Source organism: Dama dama, chromosome 32 (genome assembly GCF_033118175.1).
Source record: "Dama dama isolate Ldn47 chromosome 32, ASM3311817v1, whole genome shotgun sequence".
In the NCBI taxonomy this organism is placed as follows: domain Eukaryota; kingdom Metazoa; phylum Chordata; class Mammalia; order Artiodactyla; family Cervidae; genus Dama; species Dama dama.
This window is the reverse complement of record NC_083712.1, coordinates 29312290-29330915: the sequence shown is the minus strand read 5'-3', so window position 1 is coordinate 29330915 and position 18626 is coordinate 29312290. Positions and strand designations below refer to the sequence as shown.

Genomic DNA, 18626 nt, shown 5'->3' with positions numbered 1-18626 from the left:
AGATCTGGGAAAACTGCAAAGTCGTCCAAAAATGCCGGAGCACAAAAAGCCGTGCAAGACGAGGCCGGAGCAAACGGTCGAGTCGGAGCCCGGCCACGCAGGAGTCTCACAGGCTGGGTTCAGTCTTTAGATTTTCATCCAAAGATGTGCTCTGCGACTAGATGAGCTCTTAGCTATCTGATTGGCAGATACGTTTCTGCTTGTGTTTTTCTGGCCAGCAGGAGGAGGTGTGTTTTTGTTTTGGGGGGGCTTTTTTTGTTTGTTTGTTTGCTTGGATGCATTTAGCCGGCGTGTGCATTATCGGATTAGTCAGAGGCCGTCTATTCCTGTTGGGAAAGAGGCGTGTATACTTTTTTGACTCCGGGGGAAGGAGAGTTTGCAACCTTCTCTCGATCGTTATTGGATTTTGTACTAAAATAGCACCGAGGAGGCGGAGACTCGGGAGAGCCAGCAGAGAGGGAGGCTCCGAAAACCTACACAAACTGTGCGGGCGGAGTCGGCTCCGAGGAGCGCGGGGGAAGGAAGGAGCGCGGCGCGCCAGCGACCCTCTGCGCATGACCGCCTCTGGTTGCCTAGGCAGCGGGACGGAGTCGCCCGGAAGAGCTTCCCTTAAGGAACTGCCGCCTCCTAAAACTCATCCCCGAGGGGCTCGGGACTGACCAGTTCCTGAGGCAGTCTTGACCACGGCAAAGCAGATGAGGCGCAGAGCCTGATGCAATGTGATGGCCATCCGCCTAGAAGCCGAAGGATTCAGATAAACAGGGGGAATTGGCCCCAGCGGACACCGGGACTATGGCAGACTTTTCTGAGACCTTGGAGTCCTTGACTGATGAGGTAAAGAGTTCCGGTTCATTCAGTTCCTCTGGAGGACTGCAGCCCTGGTCTTACGCCTCTGGGAGCAAGTCTGAGAGTGGATCGCTGCCTTCACGCTCCGAATATGGAGACAACCAATCTGAGCTTTCAGACTTCAAAGCTAATGTAAAGAAATTGAGCAGAAAATGGATCCATAACCTCAAGGGCAAGGAAACGAACTCTGAACAGTACCGACCAGACACTAAACATCAAACAGACATCACTCAGGTATCCCTTGAAGAATTGAATGCCCTGCAGTCTTTTTGCACCATTAAGGTAAACCTGATCCACCACAGAGCGAACTCTAAGGAGAAAAAGAGCAGCAGACACAAAAAGCTGCAGCTTGGACCCGAGGCCGAGGCTCCAGAGGTAGATGCCTTAAAGTGTACTGTCCCTGACGAGCTTTTGAATAGAATCTATTTTAAAAACATGAGGACAACATCCAAACAGGTGGGAACAGCTAAGCAACATATTTCTTCTCGGTGTCCCGACTGTATCAGAAAAAGGGCAGAACTAGCCCAAGCTGCCTTCCTGAGACAGAAGAAGACTTTGCTGGAGTCACTTCTACTCCAAGAGAAAATAGATGAACATCTTCATACGAAAGACTTCCTTACCCTCATCAGAGAAGCACACCAGAGCCTTCCCAGGCTTTCAGATGACCCCAGAAGAATCTGGGAAAGGCTGAATGAGAAACGTAAAATTGGATACTCTGGTTTTTTGAAAGGTCAGATATAAAGCAGAAAATGTAGCAGAATGGAACTAGTGCTTGTTATTCACCTTTTTGTCTGCTTATTGGCAAACCTCTTATTCTTAACCAGACAGGGGGTGGTGTTTATTAATGATAATGTGTCATGTGGGTAAATGTTTCTGTTGTGTATTTGAATAATTATCATCTCTATAATAGGGGTGGAGCGGGCATGCAGCATATAGCACCCAATCCTTAGCATCGCCACCGTTATTGGGAGACCCTGAGAAGAGCAGTTATAAGGTCCCTCTCTGCCTGTGGTCACACCCCAGTGCCCATCGTGGCAGAGTGTGGGGTGCGAAGCAGTCACAGGGTGTGCCTGGGGACAGGCTGACGGCTGCCCTGTAGAGCCCCAGAAGCCTCGCATGGCCTCCTAACTGGCCAGGCCCAGGCCTTAAAGGAGCAGTGAACCTCTTCTCCATCCCCACCTCTGGAACTGTGGTCTCCATGCCTGGCAGTTCAAGGAGGCCTCAGCAACTGGAGTAAATGGGGAATTCTGCAACTCAGGTAATAGCTTCAACCAGCTTCAGTCTCTCTGTTCAAGTTTCAGAAACTGGTCTAGCTTAGATGAGTTGTCTATTCTGAGGAAGTGGCCAGAGGTCAGGGATAATTTGCACAGACATAGAACATCTACTTCAGGTCCACTGCTGTGGTTGGGTCTCTTTTCAAAGAAGGGCAATTGTTGTGAGCTAGGAATTCACATGATTGGTAATTGCTACAGCACATATTCCTGTCAATTCTAAACAAATGATTCTCTCCAATTTAAATGAGAGGCCTGAGAACCAGTTGGGCCCTGGGTTCCCAGCTGGGCAGGGACCAGAGACTTAGCCAAGAGGGTGCCTGTCAGCTAAGATCTGCCTCCTTTACTGGGCCTGGGCCCTGCGGGAGGACCCAGACTGGGTGTAGGACAAGTGCGTCAGGCAATTATTGGCCTCTGCAAGGATCACCCTCCTTTTAGCCAAGCCTGGACCTCAGTGGGTGAAAGTTGAGCTTTGGAATCTTGCCTTTTATTGTCTGAACTGAGAATAACATTTATTTTGGTGAAGGTTAATGGGGAACACCTTGAGCCATGGACCAGACCTCAGGAACAAAGGATCTGCCACTAACAAGTTTGTAACAACTAACACACCCTCCCTCACCTTTCCTATTAAAGGGATTTGTTGAAAGCTTTGGGGGCATTATGGGGTTCTTAAGGCATGGCCCTACAATAAACCGTTCTATGCGCCAAACTCTTAATGTTTTAATATCCTTTGGCCTCACTGTGTGTGGGCACATGGACCTGCATTCTATAACATTTCTAGTCACTTTGGAAACAAGAGTTTACTATTCTTCCCTCACAGATTTAAGGACTAAAGCTTTCCACCCAGTGTTTTTTCATATTATCAAAGGCAACATTTTAGTTGAAAGAGTTACGAAGTTTTTATAACAATCCAGGAGAGAGATACTAGCATTTTGGATTAGGATTTTGACTATACAGGTAGAAAGAAAAACAGAGATCTAACAAAGATTTAGAAGGTAATACGGGCATTCTTTGGTGAAGAAATGAATATAGGGGTTTCAGTTCAGTTCAGTTCAGTTGCTCAGTCATGTCCGACTCTTTGCGACCCCATGAATCGCAGCACGCCAGGCCACCCTGTCCATCACCGACTCCCGGAGTTCACTCAAACTCATGCCCATTGAGTTGGTGATGCCATCCAGCCATCTCATCCTCTGTTGTCCCCTTCTCCTCTTGCCCCCAATCCCTCCCAGCATCAGGGTCTTTTCCAATGAGTCAGCTCTTTGCATGAGGTGGCCAAAGGACTGGAGTTTCAGCTTCAGCATCAGTCCTTCCAATGAACACCCAGGGCTGTATAGGTGTTTAGTAAAATGTAAATGTTAAGAATGTGACTAAGTTTCTGACTTGTACATTTGTATGATATGATAATTTCATTGAGATAGGAACAGTGGAAGAGGATGATGTTTGATTAAGGCAATTATTTGGACGTGGTTAGTTTGAGAAATATTTGGGACATTCACATTGAGAGGTTGACGAACATTTGGTTATTTGTGCTTGTGATCTGAAGACAAGGTCTAACCTAGAGATTGAAGTAAAGGGTTGAGGGGGAGGGGATCACTGGAAGATACTGTAGTTAGAAATTGAAGTCATAGATGTGGTGAGCTCTTCTCGAAGAAAATAGAATGAGAAGAGAAGAAAGGCTATGACCAACTCTTGAGAAATTTACCAATTAGTGGCTGGGTAGAGGAGAATAAGGTTTCCCTGATGGCTCAGTGGTAAAGAACCCGTCTGCCAATGCAGGAGATGTGGGTTTGATTCTTAGGTCGAGAAGATCCCCTGGAGTAGGAAATGCCAGTCCACTCCAGTATTTTTGCCTGGGAAATCCCATGGACACAGGAGCCTGGCAGGGTACAGTCCACGGGGTTGCAAAAGAGTTGGACACAACTTAGCAACTGAACAACAGCAGCAACAGAGGAGAATAAGCCAGCAAAGGAGATTGAGGAGGAGTCATCCTAGAATAAAGGAAAACAGCAAAGTGTCGTGTCAGAGAGCAAAGAGAGAGATTTCAAGGACGGGCTGTCGAAGCATGCCAACCCAACAGAGTTCACGGGAGATAGTTTAGTCACATATTGGCCTCTTGGACTTAACAGCAGTCCCTTCACTCTTAGAATCTGGGCAGACTGACAAAGCAGATTGAGGAGTAAATGTAAGCTAAGGACATGAGGAATATGGGTACAGACCTTTTTTTAAAAAAAAAAAAAAAACTTGAAAAGCTCCTTTATTTTTAGGACAGTTAAAATATCAGGTAGCATAAAGGACTGATCTAGTGCCCCCTTGTATTTTGTCCAAATCATGATTAACAACAGCCCAATTATGTTATGAATGCTGCTTATTTCTTAAATTCTGAGTAATTTCTTACATTCTGAGTAAATGTCACCAGTTTTCTAGATGACTTAAAAATTGATACTAGTCTTATTTTCAAAGGAAGTGGTATGTCGACTTCTTGAAGTTTAGCTGTGGAAGGAGAGCGGAGATAATTTTTCTACATGTCTTTACACCTAACCTATAATAATCAAAAATTTGTAAAAATCAGCAAAAAATAGCCTTTGTATCATATTTCAATACTTCAATACTAGTCTTTGCCTTTAGACCTTCATTTATGTATAAACATGCTCCTTTTTTTCTATAAAATTTATTGTATTTCTCTTAGTCATTCCTAGATAAAATGGGAAATGAAATCATTACCATTTTCATGGTAACATTTTATTTGAAATCCACACTATGTCATGCTTTATCTTTGCCATATTAGTATAAAAAATTCTGAATTATTTTCCTATTAAGGGTCATAATTCATCCCTTCAGTCAATTAAGTCTTCCAGTCCATGCACAAGAGATTTTAAATTTTGTTTAGGTCTTTAATTTTGAAAGAAGTGTTTGTGCAAACAAGTTATGTGCTTACAAGTGTTTGTGCATGTAAGTTATGTGCTTCCTTTATTCCTAAGTATTTTACTCCATTGTTTGCTATAGTAAATCGATTTTTTTCCAATTCATTTTCTTTTTGGATGTTCTTTGCTAGTGTGTAGAAATACAACTGATTTTTGCCTGTTGATTTTGTATCTTGAAACTGCTCAGTTTATTGATTTGCACTAACAGTTTTTAAGAAAATGGATTCTTTCGAGTTTTAGAGCTAGAAGATTTTGTCATTTGTAAACAGAGATAATTTTACTTCTTGCTTTTGATTTGGACACTTTTTTTTTTCTTGCCTAATTGCCCTGGCTCTAATTTCCAGTACTGTAATGAATTGAAGTAGTGAAGTGAACATCCTTATCTTATTTCTGATCTTAGGGGAAGAGCTTTCAGTTTTTAACCACTGAGTATGTTTGTGGGTTTTTCATAAATGGCCTTTTTCATTTGAAGTAAGTTCCTTTCTATTCTTAGTTTATTGAATGTTTTTGTATCATAAAGGGGTATTTCATCAGTTGAGATGATCATGTAGTTTGATGTACTCTTTAACCCATTCTCATGCCTCACCTTCTTTGCACTCAGCCCATAACCTTGAAACACTGACTAATCAGAATTAAATGTTGTAGTCTGTATGCTAAAGCACTAATATAAATTTATAACACTTGTGTCTTAATAATCTTTTCTTTCTTACTTGATTTGAACAACTGGAGCTTGTTCCATCTTATACACTTAGAGGTTCCATCTTATACAGTATCCATGGGACTTAGCACAATGCCTGACACAGGATGGTGTTCAAGAAAAGTTTCAATGATGGAAAAACAAGTACATCCAAATAATGAGATTTAATATGTCTTTTGCATCAGAACAAGAAAATAATCTGCTAGTGTTTTGTCTTTGTGTAGCTATTTTTTATAATTGTTCTCTTTCTCTCCATGGCTTGGATTCCTTTTTATCATATACATTCATACTTTTTCTCAGTGGCAAATTAGTGCAACACTTTTTGATATCTTTTCATATGCAGCCAATTAATACAGTATTCATTTAAAATAATATAAAAATATCTCTCTCTGGAATTCATGTTTTCAGATAGAAAACATTTATGTGAATTGTTAACTTCAAAGATAATTCATGACTTTTTGCAGTTTTGAAATGAGGTAGAAGTTCTTGATGCTCAAACTCAAAAATAGTTTCTAATTCTTCTGAACAAATTCAAAAGGAATGAATATCTTTTCTCCAAACCCTTTATAGCGGCACCCAAGAGATTCCAATAAGGCTGGAAAGGAAAATCTATCAGATCAGATGCTAAGAAACCACATATTTCCCCAATGCACTAAAAATGTATCTGGCAACTTGATACAGGATTAAATAAATGCAGCTTATATAACTGTAATATAGACAATATATAAATATGCATCCATGTAGTTTATGATTTTTATCTAGATTTTTAATGAAAAAAAATTCTGCACTGAGAAACAAATCTATGCATTTAACGAGTATTAGAAAAACAAAATCCTTGGAACAGAAGTAAGTGATGTGCCAGATTGAGAGAAAAGAAAGTTCAGTCCTGAACCTCTGAGTCATTCAAATTCCAGTCTCAGAACTGTTTAGGAATGTTTGGGACACCCAGCTCAGAATACCTCCAGTTTTAAACATGTTAGTTTATTTCATGATGAAGCCTAATATAGTAACATAGCTGTTTCTGCAGCAACATAGTTAAACAGGCTGCGAAGAAAATGAGAATTGTGGTTCTACATGGGTGTGGGCTCTCCTTCAATTTTTTTCTGGAGTTGACAGATGAAAAGTATATACACAAATAGTTAATCTGAGACAGAAAAAAGACAGCTGAATTCTCAGTTGACAATGCCCTCTGCAATAGAGAATTTCAAATTCTCCAATTTTCTGTAAACTCAAATTACAATGGATATTACAAGATTCTATCAGGGTAGCTCCAATAATCCCAGAGTCTAGCTTTGACGAGCCCACTGTTGAGGTATTAATTGGGGTTTAGGAGAAAGTATGTTATGGTCATTCCACCCCAAATTTGCTTTGAATGTCAAGACTGATGACCCCACATGAAGTCTGAGAAGGTCTGAAAAGGTCTATTGCTCACATATTGAGAGTTGCTTCTGAGGGACACAGGGCAAGCTCCCAAGCTGATCTAAAAATGGCTGGAGAGAGAGGAAAGATACCGGTTTGGCTTTTACTGTGATCAGGGAGTGGGGCTGAGGTGAGGATTCACACCTGTGGGCTAGACTTACATGGTCTGAACTTCATGCCAGTACCAAAGGGAGCCCTGGGCTTTTATCAGCTGTTGCAAAGGTGGAGTGGGAGTGAAAGGTGGGCGTGCACGTTTTTGACTGTCAAACATCAAAATTGGAATCAGACTCTTTATTACCGGTCATCCTTAAGTTTGACTGCTGATAAAAAACGTCATATTTCATTTAATTAATATTTATCTTTCTTGAGTATGCTTGAGTAAGAGAACTCTATGAGGCTTGTAGCCTGAGACAGACAGGGGTGGGGAAAGTTCCATTGAACACCTTGTTCAAGAGCTCAACATTGTATATTTTTAGAACTGAAATGGTCACCCTTAACATCTGGCATCTCAACGTGGATAAAGTGAGGCCTGTATTATAGCTTTAATATGTCACCTTGATTTATATTTTGGGTATTTGTGAGGCAAGAGACTCCCATAGTTATTTTCCCCAAGGATGGAAAACTTGGATAAATAATTGCTGTGGTTACCATTGGTGTAACTAGGTGGCTGGAACACTGCAATGGCCTGAGAGTCTGTAAACAAACACTAATGCAGGCAGTTGTTGGGCAGAGTAAAGCTGTTGACTGCATGAAATCCAGCTAATTTTGCTGATCCTTGAAGCCCATCCTTTGTCAAGGATGTCTGGATTAGGGAATTCAAAGTAGCAGCTCTCCAGAAAGCTCTATAACATGCAGTTTTGTCCATAAAGTGTACAAACTCCTACTCCTTTGCACTCACTGGACTCCAAGGAGTCAAATGCCAAGGGCACAAGAGAGACGTTAACTCTCAACTGGCCAGGGTCTGAGGTTAGAGGAGGCCACCCTTTCCCACAGGTGGGATACTCCAGGGGACCCCAACTTAGGTCCAGCCTGCAGTTAACACTTCTGCTTAGCAAGGAGGTCTTGATGACTGAGCTGAGTTCATAGAAGGCTGCCTCCCTGCCCCACAGAAAGGTATGGAGCTGCAGAGGCTCAGGGACCGTAGGAGTGGATATGTGTTTCCAGGGGACCAATAGGCAGTCTCCAGTAACCACTCTAGTGGTATATACGGTATGAGGCTCAGGAGGCAGTTTCTCATACCAGAAATCCACGAGCAGCTTACAGTCATCACGGGTGGTGCAGAGGTTTCAGGAGCTGTGAGAGGCCTTTGCTCCAGTTTCTGCAGTGAATGGCTCTCTGGGGGCAGGGAATGGGAACACTAAGGGGGGACTCTCAGACATTCCAGAGTCCTTTGTTGGAGGGGAGCCCCAATTCAAGATGGGACAAATTGTGAATAACAGCATAAAAAAGCTTAATAAAACTTGTAAATGAAGAATATGTTGCCCCCAGATTCCCCAAAGGCCTAAAAGATACTGGGCTTGTTTAACGTTGTGAGTGCAGAGAAGGTCAACTGCTTCTTCTTGACAGAGATGCCAGGGTCTTCGGGTTACCAAATACTTTCAGAAATTTCACCAGGGTTGTAGGGCTTTGTACTAAATGCAGGAAATTCCCTCTCACCCCAACCACCCCCTTGTTTGAGCTCCCCTCCTCTCCCATGTGGCTCAGATGGTAAAGAATCTGCCCGGGTTAGGAAGATCCCTTGGAGAAGGGAATGGCAACCCACTCCAGTATCCTTGCCTGGAGAATTCCAAGGACAGAGGAGCCTGGCGGGTTACAGTCCATGGGGTTGCAAAGAGTTGGACATGACTGAGCGATTAACACTCTTACTTTATTCTCCCTCATCTTCTCTCTCTCTCTTTTTTTTTTCTTTCAGTTTTATCTTCCTACCTAGAAAGAGTTTTATTGTATTTCATTCAACTTAAAGTATTCACATCAAAGTCACCTAGGAAAATTTTTTAATGCATTAAAAAATAAAATAAACATTTGTGTGTGTGTGTCTGTGTATGAAGGAGGTAGAGCAGATGGAAAAAAATTCTAGTCTCATAGGGTCCCTGGGAGAGAAAGTTTCGGAAAATAACACCCCATCCACTCTCTCTGGAGAATAACTTCATCTCTCATACAAGAAACTATTTCTATAACCCATGGAAGTAATCACACAGAGCTCTGGGTCAACAGATTTTCCAAAAGTCAGGATGTGTCAGTACACACCCCAGAGAGATTTTCTCTCACAATGAAGTAAGTGTTGAGGAAAAAAAAAAAAAATTCTGCAATCACTCTTCAAGACAACATCATAAATATGATATTTTCATTTCACAGTATTGGCCACGCTGATAAAGTAATTAAATATTTAGCCATATATTGATTCTTCAGGGCAAAAGGAAGTAAGGCTGTGAGGAAGAATCTGTGCTATGCCCCTCGCTTAGTTTCTGGTGGTTTGCTGACAATTTCTGATGCTCTTTGGCCTATAGAAACATCACCCCAGTCTTTGCCTTCATGCTCACACTGCATTCACCATGTACGCATATCCGTGTCCAACAGCTCCTTCTGAGAAGGACACCAGTCATTAGGATTTGGGCTCACTCCAATGACCTCACCTGATCACCTCTTTAAAGATTCTCCAAATAAAGTCACTTTCTGAGGGATTATGAGTTAGAACTTCAACATGTGTATTTGGAGAGAAACATACTCTAGCTGTAACAGAGACAGCTCTAAAGCAGACGAAGGAAACACCCAGAATTTCATCTCAGTGAACTTGTTCTAGAATCTTAATTAAAGAGAGAGGCTCAAGTTAACAATTTTCAACCATGGCTGCACGTTAGAATTATCTGAGAAGCCTTCAAAATATACCCATTCCTGGGTCCTCCTTCTGTATATTCTGATTTAAATGTTGCTGAGTGGAGATCTGGCAGTATTTTCAAAAAATTTCCTAAGAGTATAATATACAGCTGCATTTAGAGCAACTGTTTTGGGATGCTAAAGCTCGAAGCAGGAAGACCAATTTGAAGGCTGTTTTGTTACTCAAGGAAAGATAACAACGCTCTGAAACATGGCATCAGCACTGGAAAAGAGGAAGAAATAGATGTTTTGTAGAAACAGGAAGTAAATCAGCAGGACTTGATGAATCATTGAATTGGAGGGATCAAACCAATCCATCCTAAAGGGAATCAGTCCTGGATAGTCGTTGGAAGGACTGATGCAGAAGCTGAAACTCCAATACTTTGGCCACTTGATGCCAAGAGCTGACTAATGAGAAAAGACCCTGATGCTGAGAAAGATTGAGGGCAGGAGAAGGGGGTGACAGAGGATGAGATGGTTGGATGGCATCACCGACTCAATGGACATGAGTTTGAGCAAGCTTCAGAAGTTGGTGATGGAAAACTGGCGTGCTGCAGTCCATGGGGTCTCAAAGAGTCGGACACGACTGAGTGACTGAATTGAACTGAACTGAACTGGAGGGGACGGGTGCAGTAAGGAAGAACAAGAGATGACATGTAAGTTTCCATCAGGTGTATGCTGGTATTGTCAGAAGATGTTAAAAATTAAAGTTTGTTTTCTTTGGAGAAAGCGTGATAATTGAGGTGTTTTTTTTTGTTTGTTTGTTTTTTTTTAGCAATTAACTTGCTCTTTTTGAGATCACTGTAGATTGATATGCAGTTCTAAGAAATAATACCAAAAAAATCCCATATATCATTCACACAGTTTCTTTCCAGGGTAACATCTTGCAAAGCTATAGTCCAACATCACAGCAAGATGTTGACACTGATACAATCGAGATATAGAACAGTTCCATCAAACTGGGATATAATGAGCTTGAGGTGCCTATAGATAGTGATTAACTGAGATTTGTTAAGGTGGCATGCTATAAGAAGTGCTCTTATCTGGTACTGATCACTCTAAAAGTACCAGAAATCTGCCAAAACTAAGATCAACCTACTTCAGTACCTCAAAGTAATAATATAGAATAAGAAATTTTTTTAAACTTTGGATTTACATAATGAATATCTAGCAATGACTTGGGAGTACACATAGGCAACCACTTCACCTATAGCATAAGATCTACTTGGGGTAATTCTTTAAACACACACTTAGTTGTGCATGCACATCCAGACATGCATGCACATGTACCCCACAAGCATGTTTACACACAGGTGCAACTTCTATTAGAAGACACACAATTTTGTGAGTGACCACTTAGATGAACTCATATTCGAAGAGAGTGAAAATTCTGTCTTTTAAAGGGTGTACTTTCATTTTAACTGCAGCCCCCACCCCCCGCCCCAGAAAAAAAGATTAAAAACAGCTGGAACATGTGTCTATTTTCACCTCCTCCATCTGCTGGAACTTTGTTTTTGGATATCACAGACATTTTCCAAACAAAACTCTGCTGAACAAAATGATAAATGTGGAAGAGACATGTATGATTCCCTTTTTCTTTGAAGAGCTTTATAGAATGAAAAGTACTGGTGTGCTTTTCAAACATAAAACTAAAACTTTAAACATCACAAATACAGTTTTCAGTGGGTAATATGACATTAATTTACATTTGAAATTGGGTGATGTTGTCAACTTGAATGTTGGGTCTCTAACCAGTAGGTGTATTTATCTGGGAAGTAAAAATGAAGTCTTTTTTTATATGTTGATATTTGGAAGACTGAAACAGTGTGCTAACCAGTCTTTCAAGTTTCTGTCAGTACTTTATCTTTTCCCTTTAATCTCCCCTCCAAAATTACTATTGCTAGACCCTTGTCATGTCATGCTCCAATTACTATAATAATTTTCTCTGTTTCATTGAAGGCAGTATGCTTTTATACTAATACACCCTAAATAATAACTCAAAATTAATCTCTTAAAAACACTTTTGGTAACATCACTTCCACTGTGTATAGACTAAAATCACAAATCGTTGGCTTTTATTTTGTAGGTCCTACTTCACTTTTCAGCAGGTATTGAGGCCTAGGTTCTAAAAAGTCTTTGGTTCAAATTCTAGTTCTTCCAACTACAAGCACATTTTGCAAAGAGTCCATTGTCCTAACCCAACTGATGCATTTTGAGGGTGTGAAATAATGGCAGAGCCAACAGATGGAAAATTGAAAAAAAAAAAAAAAAAAGATTGGAGATAATAAAATGGATCAGCCTTGGTGACAAATTGATTGAAAAAGAGAAAAGGGTATCAAGCCTGATGTTTTCCTTAAGCTATAGTATGTATTACCTAAGAGAGAGTCCAGGAAAGAGGTTTGGCAGAATGAGGAGGAAATCATTATTTTGAATTTGGTATATGACAAGTAGGTGAATATATTTACTCCACAGCAGTTAAGGGCCAGAGAAAGAGAGGCAAAGATAAAAATTTTGGAGGCAGCAGAAAATTATAATCACCATGTTCATCCAACATAAGACCATTAAATATAAATCCACTCCACTACAGAAAAAATATAGCCTAAGTGTATCACATATTTAAAATCCCCAATTTTACTGGATAATAATGCAATAAAAGTGTATTCCATAAAAATGACAGAAAGAGTATTAAACAAAAGTTCAAATAAAAATCTTGGTACCATTTACCTTGAACTTTTGGCTCAATATAAGATGATTCAGAAATTATAGCTACTTTACTATCTCAGCAGCTGTTTTCACAAAGACTAAAGATACAGACTTGGAATTCATGGTTAAGTGATATTTATTAGACTAGGAGAAGTATGGGGGCTGGGAGAGGTCATGGCTACCCTTTTGCTCCGCATTTAGGGAAATTCCTTTATTCCGTGACCAAGCATACAGCTCTGAGATAAGAGAGAAAGCAGAGGGTCACCTGGCTAACGAGCTAGATCACCCCAGGGCAGTTGACCAGGTGACAGATGGAGTCAGATTGCCCTCACATTCCTATAAGAGAAGATATTTTTCACAGTTCTGGACCATATCCACTTAACATAAAACAGAATCTGATAACAATTATGAGTTGCTAGTGCACAGTGAGAAGTCAGATACCAAAGCCAGTCCTTGCCAAGTTTTTCTTTGTATTTTAACCACATGATCCATATTCCTCATTACACTATCCTTCATCTGTCTAAACAACAGGCTGTTGTTAGTTTACGAAACTTAACCATTCTTAGCCCGGACAAGCTTCTTTAAATTTACAACAAATGGAGATTTTTGCAGTTCATATAATTACAGAAAAAGCTAATGGAAAAACAAAAAAGCAAAATCAAATCTTTGTAAGAATGTTTGGGAAGGTCTAAAGGAACAACATTTGCTGTTGCAATAGTCAAGGGCAATGGCTCTCCATTTCTTCTGGGGAAATTTTAGCAGACCTTCCTCTGTTGGGTAGATGACATGTGCAGTCACATTCAGGTGCTTGTGACCCTCTGTCGAGTTGATTTTCTGCTGTTCAGAAGCTCAGCTATTGGATCATGGAGAAGCATTTTAATTTGCATTTATCTTATTTTAGTGACCTTGAGAATCTTTTTTCATGTTGATTAGCTACTTCCCTGTTTCTTATCTTATGGCTTATTCTTTGTCTCTTTCCTACCAGTTCTATATGAAATGTTCAATTTTTTTTTTTTCTCACAGATAAAAGGAGAGAGTGGATTATTGGTGATAAATAAATTTTGACTTGGACAAGTGAGATGGATGGTGGTGAAATACACTAACGTGAAGACAACTAAGGGAAGATTAGATTTACGAAGCAGGGGGAGAAAGCCAAGATTCTCTTTGACCTTGGGAAGTGTAGTGAGTGAAACTTTTCCACATTGTGGGAATTTAAAATCAGCAGTTGGAAATAAATACCTGGAGTTGGTGGGTAGAGTGCTCCTGCTCAGTCGCTCAGTCGTGTCTGACTCTTTTGCCACGCCAAGGACTGGAGCCTGCCAGGCTCCTCTGTCCACAGGATTTTCCAGGCAAGAATACTGGAGTGAGTTGCCATTTCCTACTCCAGGGGATCTTCCTGACCCAGCAATCAAACCCGCATCTCCTGCATCTCCTGCATTGGCTGGTGGATTCTTTACTACTGCGCCACCTGGGAAGCCCCTAGAGATCAGATATTTCTTCATTGGTATATGGGCTTTAGAGGCTTAGAATTGGGTGATGTCACCTAGGGAGCACCTGCTTATAAAGAAACACGCCAAGAAGGATGAGGTTCCTGGGCAATCCAGCACCCAGAAACCAAGCAGAGAAAGAGGATCAAGCAAGTAGAATGAAAAACAGTAGCTACATTGGGGCAAAAGATCTTATATTTATTGACTTTTTGAAATGACTTTAGAAGTTTTAAATTCAACTGTTCTGCCCATTACCCCTATTTTTTCTATTAGGATATTTGTGACTTATCGTTGAACTTTTTTCATGCACCAAAAACATGGACTCTTTGTTATATATAACAAAATGCTTAAATTCCATGCACCCCATTTGTCTTTGATTTCATTTATCTTTTGATATCTCTGCTTTTTGTAGCCAAATCAATTGATTTTTTAGTGTACAAGATAATGCATTGCTTTTTTTTCTTCAAGTGTTCTCGTCCAACCCAAAGTTACTAAACATGGACCACTATATTTCTTTCAGTTTTTATGAAGTCTTAAAAAAAAACTCTCACTCTCTAATTCATCTGGAATGTATTTTGGTAACTGAGCAGACATTTCTTGAAACTTTGGAGTGAACCTTGGGTAGTCAATCTTGCTGCCAAGGTTCTTCCCACTGAGAGGGTTTCCCTCAGTATCCTGAGTCCTACCCCTAAGAAGGGCATTAAGAGCAGAGCTCAAAAGAAGACCCTACTCCCCGAGCCAACAAGTTCATTTTGGTACACATCTGTAAGCCTGACTACTTTTTAGTGACTAAGCAATGATTAATCTCTGTTAAACAGGTTTGGTCATGTTAGCTTCCCAACTATTCTATTTGAATCTGTTGCTTTGTAATTAATCCCAGAAATCTTATTGAGTCATGCTCTTTAAACAGGTTCACACCCTTATGTCCTCCTCCCTTTTTTTCCTCCAAATATTCCAAGTTTGGGCACTATTTCCTTTTTATTTCTTTTTAAGGGACTTAGCTTCGGTGTAGGAATAAGATATTACGATCTAAGTTAGCATGGCTGTTCACATTTCTTCTGTCTCTGCACTCCTGTATTCCCCACTGCACCTCACCCAATCAGTGTCCCAGTTGCAAGGAATTTTTAATAAGGACCATCATCAGTCTTGTTAGCAACAGGCCAAAAGGAGGTGTTTTGGAGAGGGAGTCTGGCATCTCTAATTCCATTGCCTTGATCCCTTGGGGTTACTTTTTTTTTTTTTTTTTTAATCATCACACCAACTTTAGGAACATCAGAGAATTTAACTGCCTCAATTCAACTGGGAACATGTGGCAGGTCTATTAGAACATGTGAGCTCTATTCAGCAGATATTGCCGTCTTCTGGGTCCATGTGGGATGGCAATTCTTTGCTCCTCTAAAACTAAGTGTCTCACCTGAGCTGGTCTGCTCGGGGAGATGTTGAGTGGAGGTGATGCGTGTCTCTCTGATGGAAGCTCTAAGGGTCAATTCACTGTTCACCAACCTGTCAGTTCTACAGAGTAGCTGCCCTGGCAGCCAGGGTGCTGGACGCGGCCCATCATGAGAGAGAAGCAGCCACAAGCTTTGACTGAGAAACAAACCCGAACTGTTTCAAATCTCTTACCTCACCAGGTCATTGTTACAGTCTAACGGAGTGCCTCCTGACAAATATAGAATTGGTAGTTTAAAGTAGGTTACTGGGATTGGACTTCACTTGTGGCTCAGCTGGTAAAGAATCCGCCTGCAATGCAGGAGACCTGGGTTCGATCCCTGGGTTGGGAAGATCCCCTAGAGAAGAGAAAGGCTACTCACTCTAGTATTCTGGCCTAGGGAATTCCAGGGACGGTATAGTCCATGGGGTAGCAAAGAGTCGGACACGACTGAGCGACTTTCACTTTCACTGGGACTGGCCTGACTGGACAACATTCTGTGAAAGAAGACTTTGATATTAGTCACATCCAGAAGTGATACAGTAAAAATGGATTAGGAAATCAGTTGTGCACACCCTTGAGGGAAGGCTTTGGTGTGGGCAGACCTTCATCCTTGTGGTTGTGCTCATAACTGGTACTCGGCTGTACACCAGGGTGAAACCATCATATTGTGGCAAAGCGCAGGCCAAGAAATTGAGAGAAAATGTTCATGTAAGGATCTTCTCATCATATGAAAATGAAAACGCTAAAATAAAATAAACATAAAGCCTAAATATAAGGCCTCCTTATTTAAACAAAAAACTTCCTGATCTTCTGAAGTATAGGTGCCTTATTGACATTGCCTGGGGCAGTGTAAGACCTTTCTGCGTGGCCTAGCTGTATGTGTGTGTGTTAATTGCTCACTTGTGTCTGACTCTTTGCAACCCCATGGACTGTAGCCTGCCAGGCTCCTCTGTCCATGGAATTTTCCAGGCAAGAATACTGGAATGGCTTGTCATTTCCTCCTCCAGGGTAATCTTTCCGGCCCAGGGATCAAGCCCGGGTTCTCCTGCATTCCAGGCAGATTCTTTACCATCTGAACCACCAGGGAAGGCCACCCATGTAACCTACTTAGGTCTGTGTTTAGTTTAGAGCAGTTTTCTATAATTGTTGATTCTATAGAGTTTATTTTCATTTTTTAGCAACAAGCTATTTCCTTATTCTTTCACTATCTATACTAACATTTATGCCAAATTCTCCCAAATTACTTTCAGTATTTGCCTGCATTCTGAGATATTTCACAAATTTATGATTTTTACATCAGTTCTTCAATTTTCTTTTCTCCTTGGTATCTTAAGCCCTTGTTTTAATTGTGCAGATATCATTCCCTTTCTCTTAAAGCCAATTTCTTTACTTTCTCATGTTGTTGTCTTTTTAAAACAATCTGCTGACCACCTTTAAGACATATACTTGCAATGTAGGGATTGTTGCAGAAACTTTTCAAGTAAGTTAAAAGCGTATCCAAGCTACTCCATGGACTATCCAGTCCATGGAATTCTCCAGGCCAGAATACTGGAGTGGGTAGCCTTTCCCTTCTCCAGGGGATCTTCCCAACCCAGGGATCAAACTCAGGTGTCCTGCACTGCAGGCATATTCTTTACCAGCTGAGCCACCAGGAAGCCCAAGAATACTGGAGGGGGTAGCTTATCCCTTCTCCAGCAGATCTCCTTGACCCAGGGATTGAACCAGGGTCTCCTGCATTGCATGCAAATTCTTACCAGCTGAGCTATCAGGGAAGCCCTCAAAAAAAATCTGCTGACCACCTTCAAGATATATACTTGCAATGTAGGGATTGTTGCAGAGGTTTTCAAGCAAGTTGAGTGATGACCTCATTTTGGTTGTTTTTATTTTAAAGTTTCTTACAATGCATGTTTAAGCCGATTTATTTCATCTTCCCTCTGTCAGTCTTATAGACTGTGGAAGCTCCTCTAAGATTTGACAACTGATTGACTCTCACTCTTTGATTTCTATTTTACTGTGAGTTTCTATAGATTATTGTACAGTTGTCTTTATTCGCTGAGGAAAAAAAAAGAAAGGGATAGTCTGAATCACAGACACCATTTTTCTCTTCAGACATCTAGAGAATCTGACCGGAATGGCTAAAGGTCATTTGTGAAGTTGTAGTCATGATTGTTTTACACAGTCATAAGCATTAAGATCACTGAAAAAGAAAGGGTGGAGATGCTTCCTATCCTTCTTCCCAAATCAAAGGCACATTTAGTTACTTTCAAATTTTTTGGCTAATAAAAATCACAAGCATGTTCCTTTTGAATGAGGGTAGTGTTCTAAATGTCAGGTGACAATTCTCCTGACTATTCTATGATGAGTGTGTTTATTTTCATGAACGTACACTAACTATCAAACCAACATTAAGAGTATAGCATCTTGGAATAATAAAAAAAACAATTGGGTAAACAGAAACAACATATCTTTCAGTATTCAAACGTCTTCTGGGTTTTTGGAATTTTGCCAAAGAGAAATTCATCAAAATGACATGAGTTCTGAGTAAATATTAAAATTTATTTTTAATCTTGAAGTCTTCAAAGATATTTTACAATCATCAAAGAAGCAATTTAGGAAAAAGAAGTAAGCATGCACCAAATTTGTTGGAGCTATGACTCTGAGTTAAAGAAAAAAAACCCGGGTGACAGATATGCTGGTAACTACTAGAGATGCATATTTAAACATAAACATACTCTCAAGTAGAGAAAGATTACTAATTGTGAAAATATGTATCATTAATACAGTGCCAAAAGTTGCCTCTGGTTTATTACACTAATATCTTTAAAAAGATCTTTAAATAGAAAGGCACATTTTTTCCCCTGTAGACCCACAAATGTTAAATCAACCTTAGTAAAATGATTTCAATAAATTTTGTGGGAAATCTGTGATCACTGCATGCTATGGTATTGGAATTTTTGTTTCTAAATATGTCACTTG

General features: G+C 40.5%; 1 protein-coding gene across 2 annotated transcripts; it reads left to right on the top strand.

Annotated features, from left to right (window-relative positions):
- Positions 1-474: 474 nt before the first annotated feature.
- Positions 475-10710, top strand: C32H8orf48 (chromosome 32 C8orf48 homolog). Of its 2 annotated transcripts, XM_061134576.1 has the most exons (2): positions 475-1576; positions 9067-10710. In XM_061134576.1, the coding sequence occupies exons 1-2, from the start codon at positions 793-795 to the stop codon at positions 9150-9152; spliced, it is 870 nt and encodes a 289-aa protein (XP_060990559.1). In that variant the 5' UTR covers positions 475-792; the 3' UTR covers positions 9153-10710. The 2 variants fall into 2 exon arrangements, with proteins under 2 accessions (XP_060990559.1, XP_060990560.1); XM_061134577.1 differs by having other exon boundaries at positions 475-10710.
- The last annotated feature ends 7916 nt before the right edge of the window (positions 10711-18626 follow it).

Bases quoted from the DNA above. Each gene is read 5' to 3' on its own strand.
- C32H8orf48 (XM_061134576.1), top strand. From the start codon at position 793: ATGGCAGACTTTTCTGAGACCTTGGAGTCCTTGACTGATGAGGTAAAG. The intron at 1,577-9,066 runs GTCAGATATAAA...TTTTTCTTTCAG, and splicing joins ATACTCTGGTTTTTTGAAAG to TTTTATCTTCCTACCTAGAA.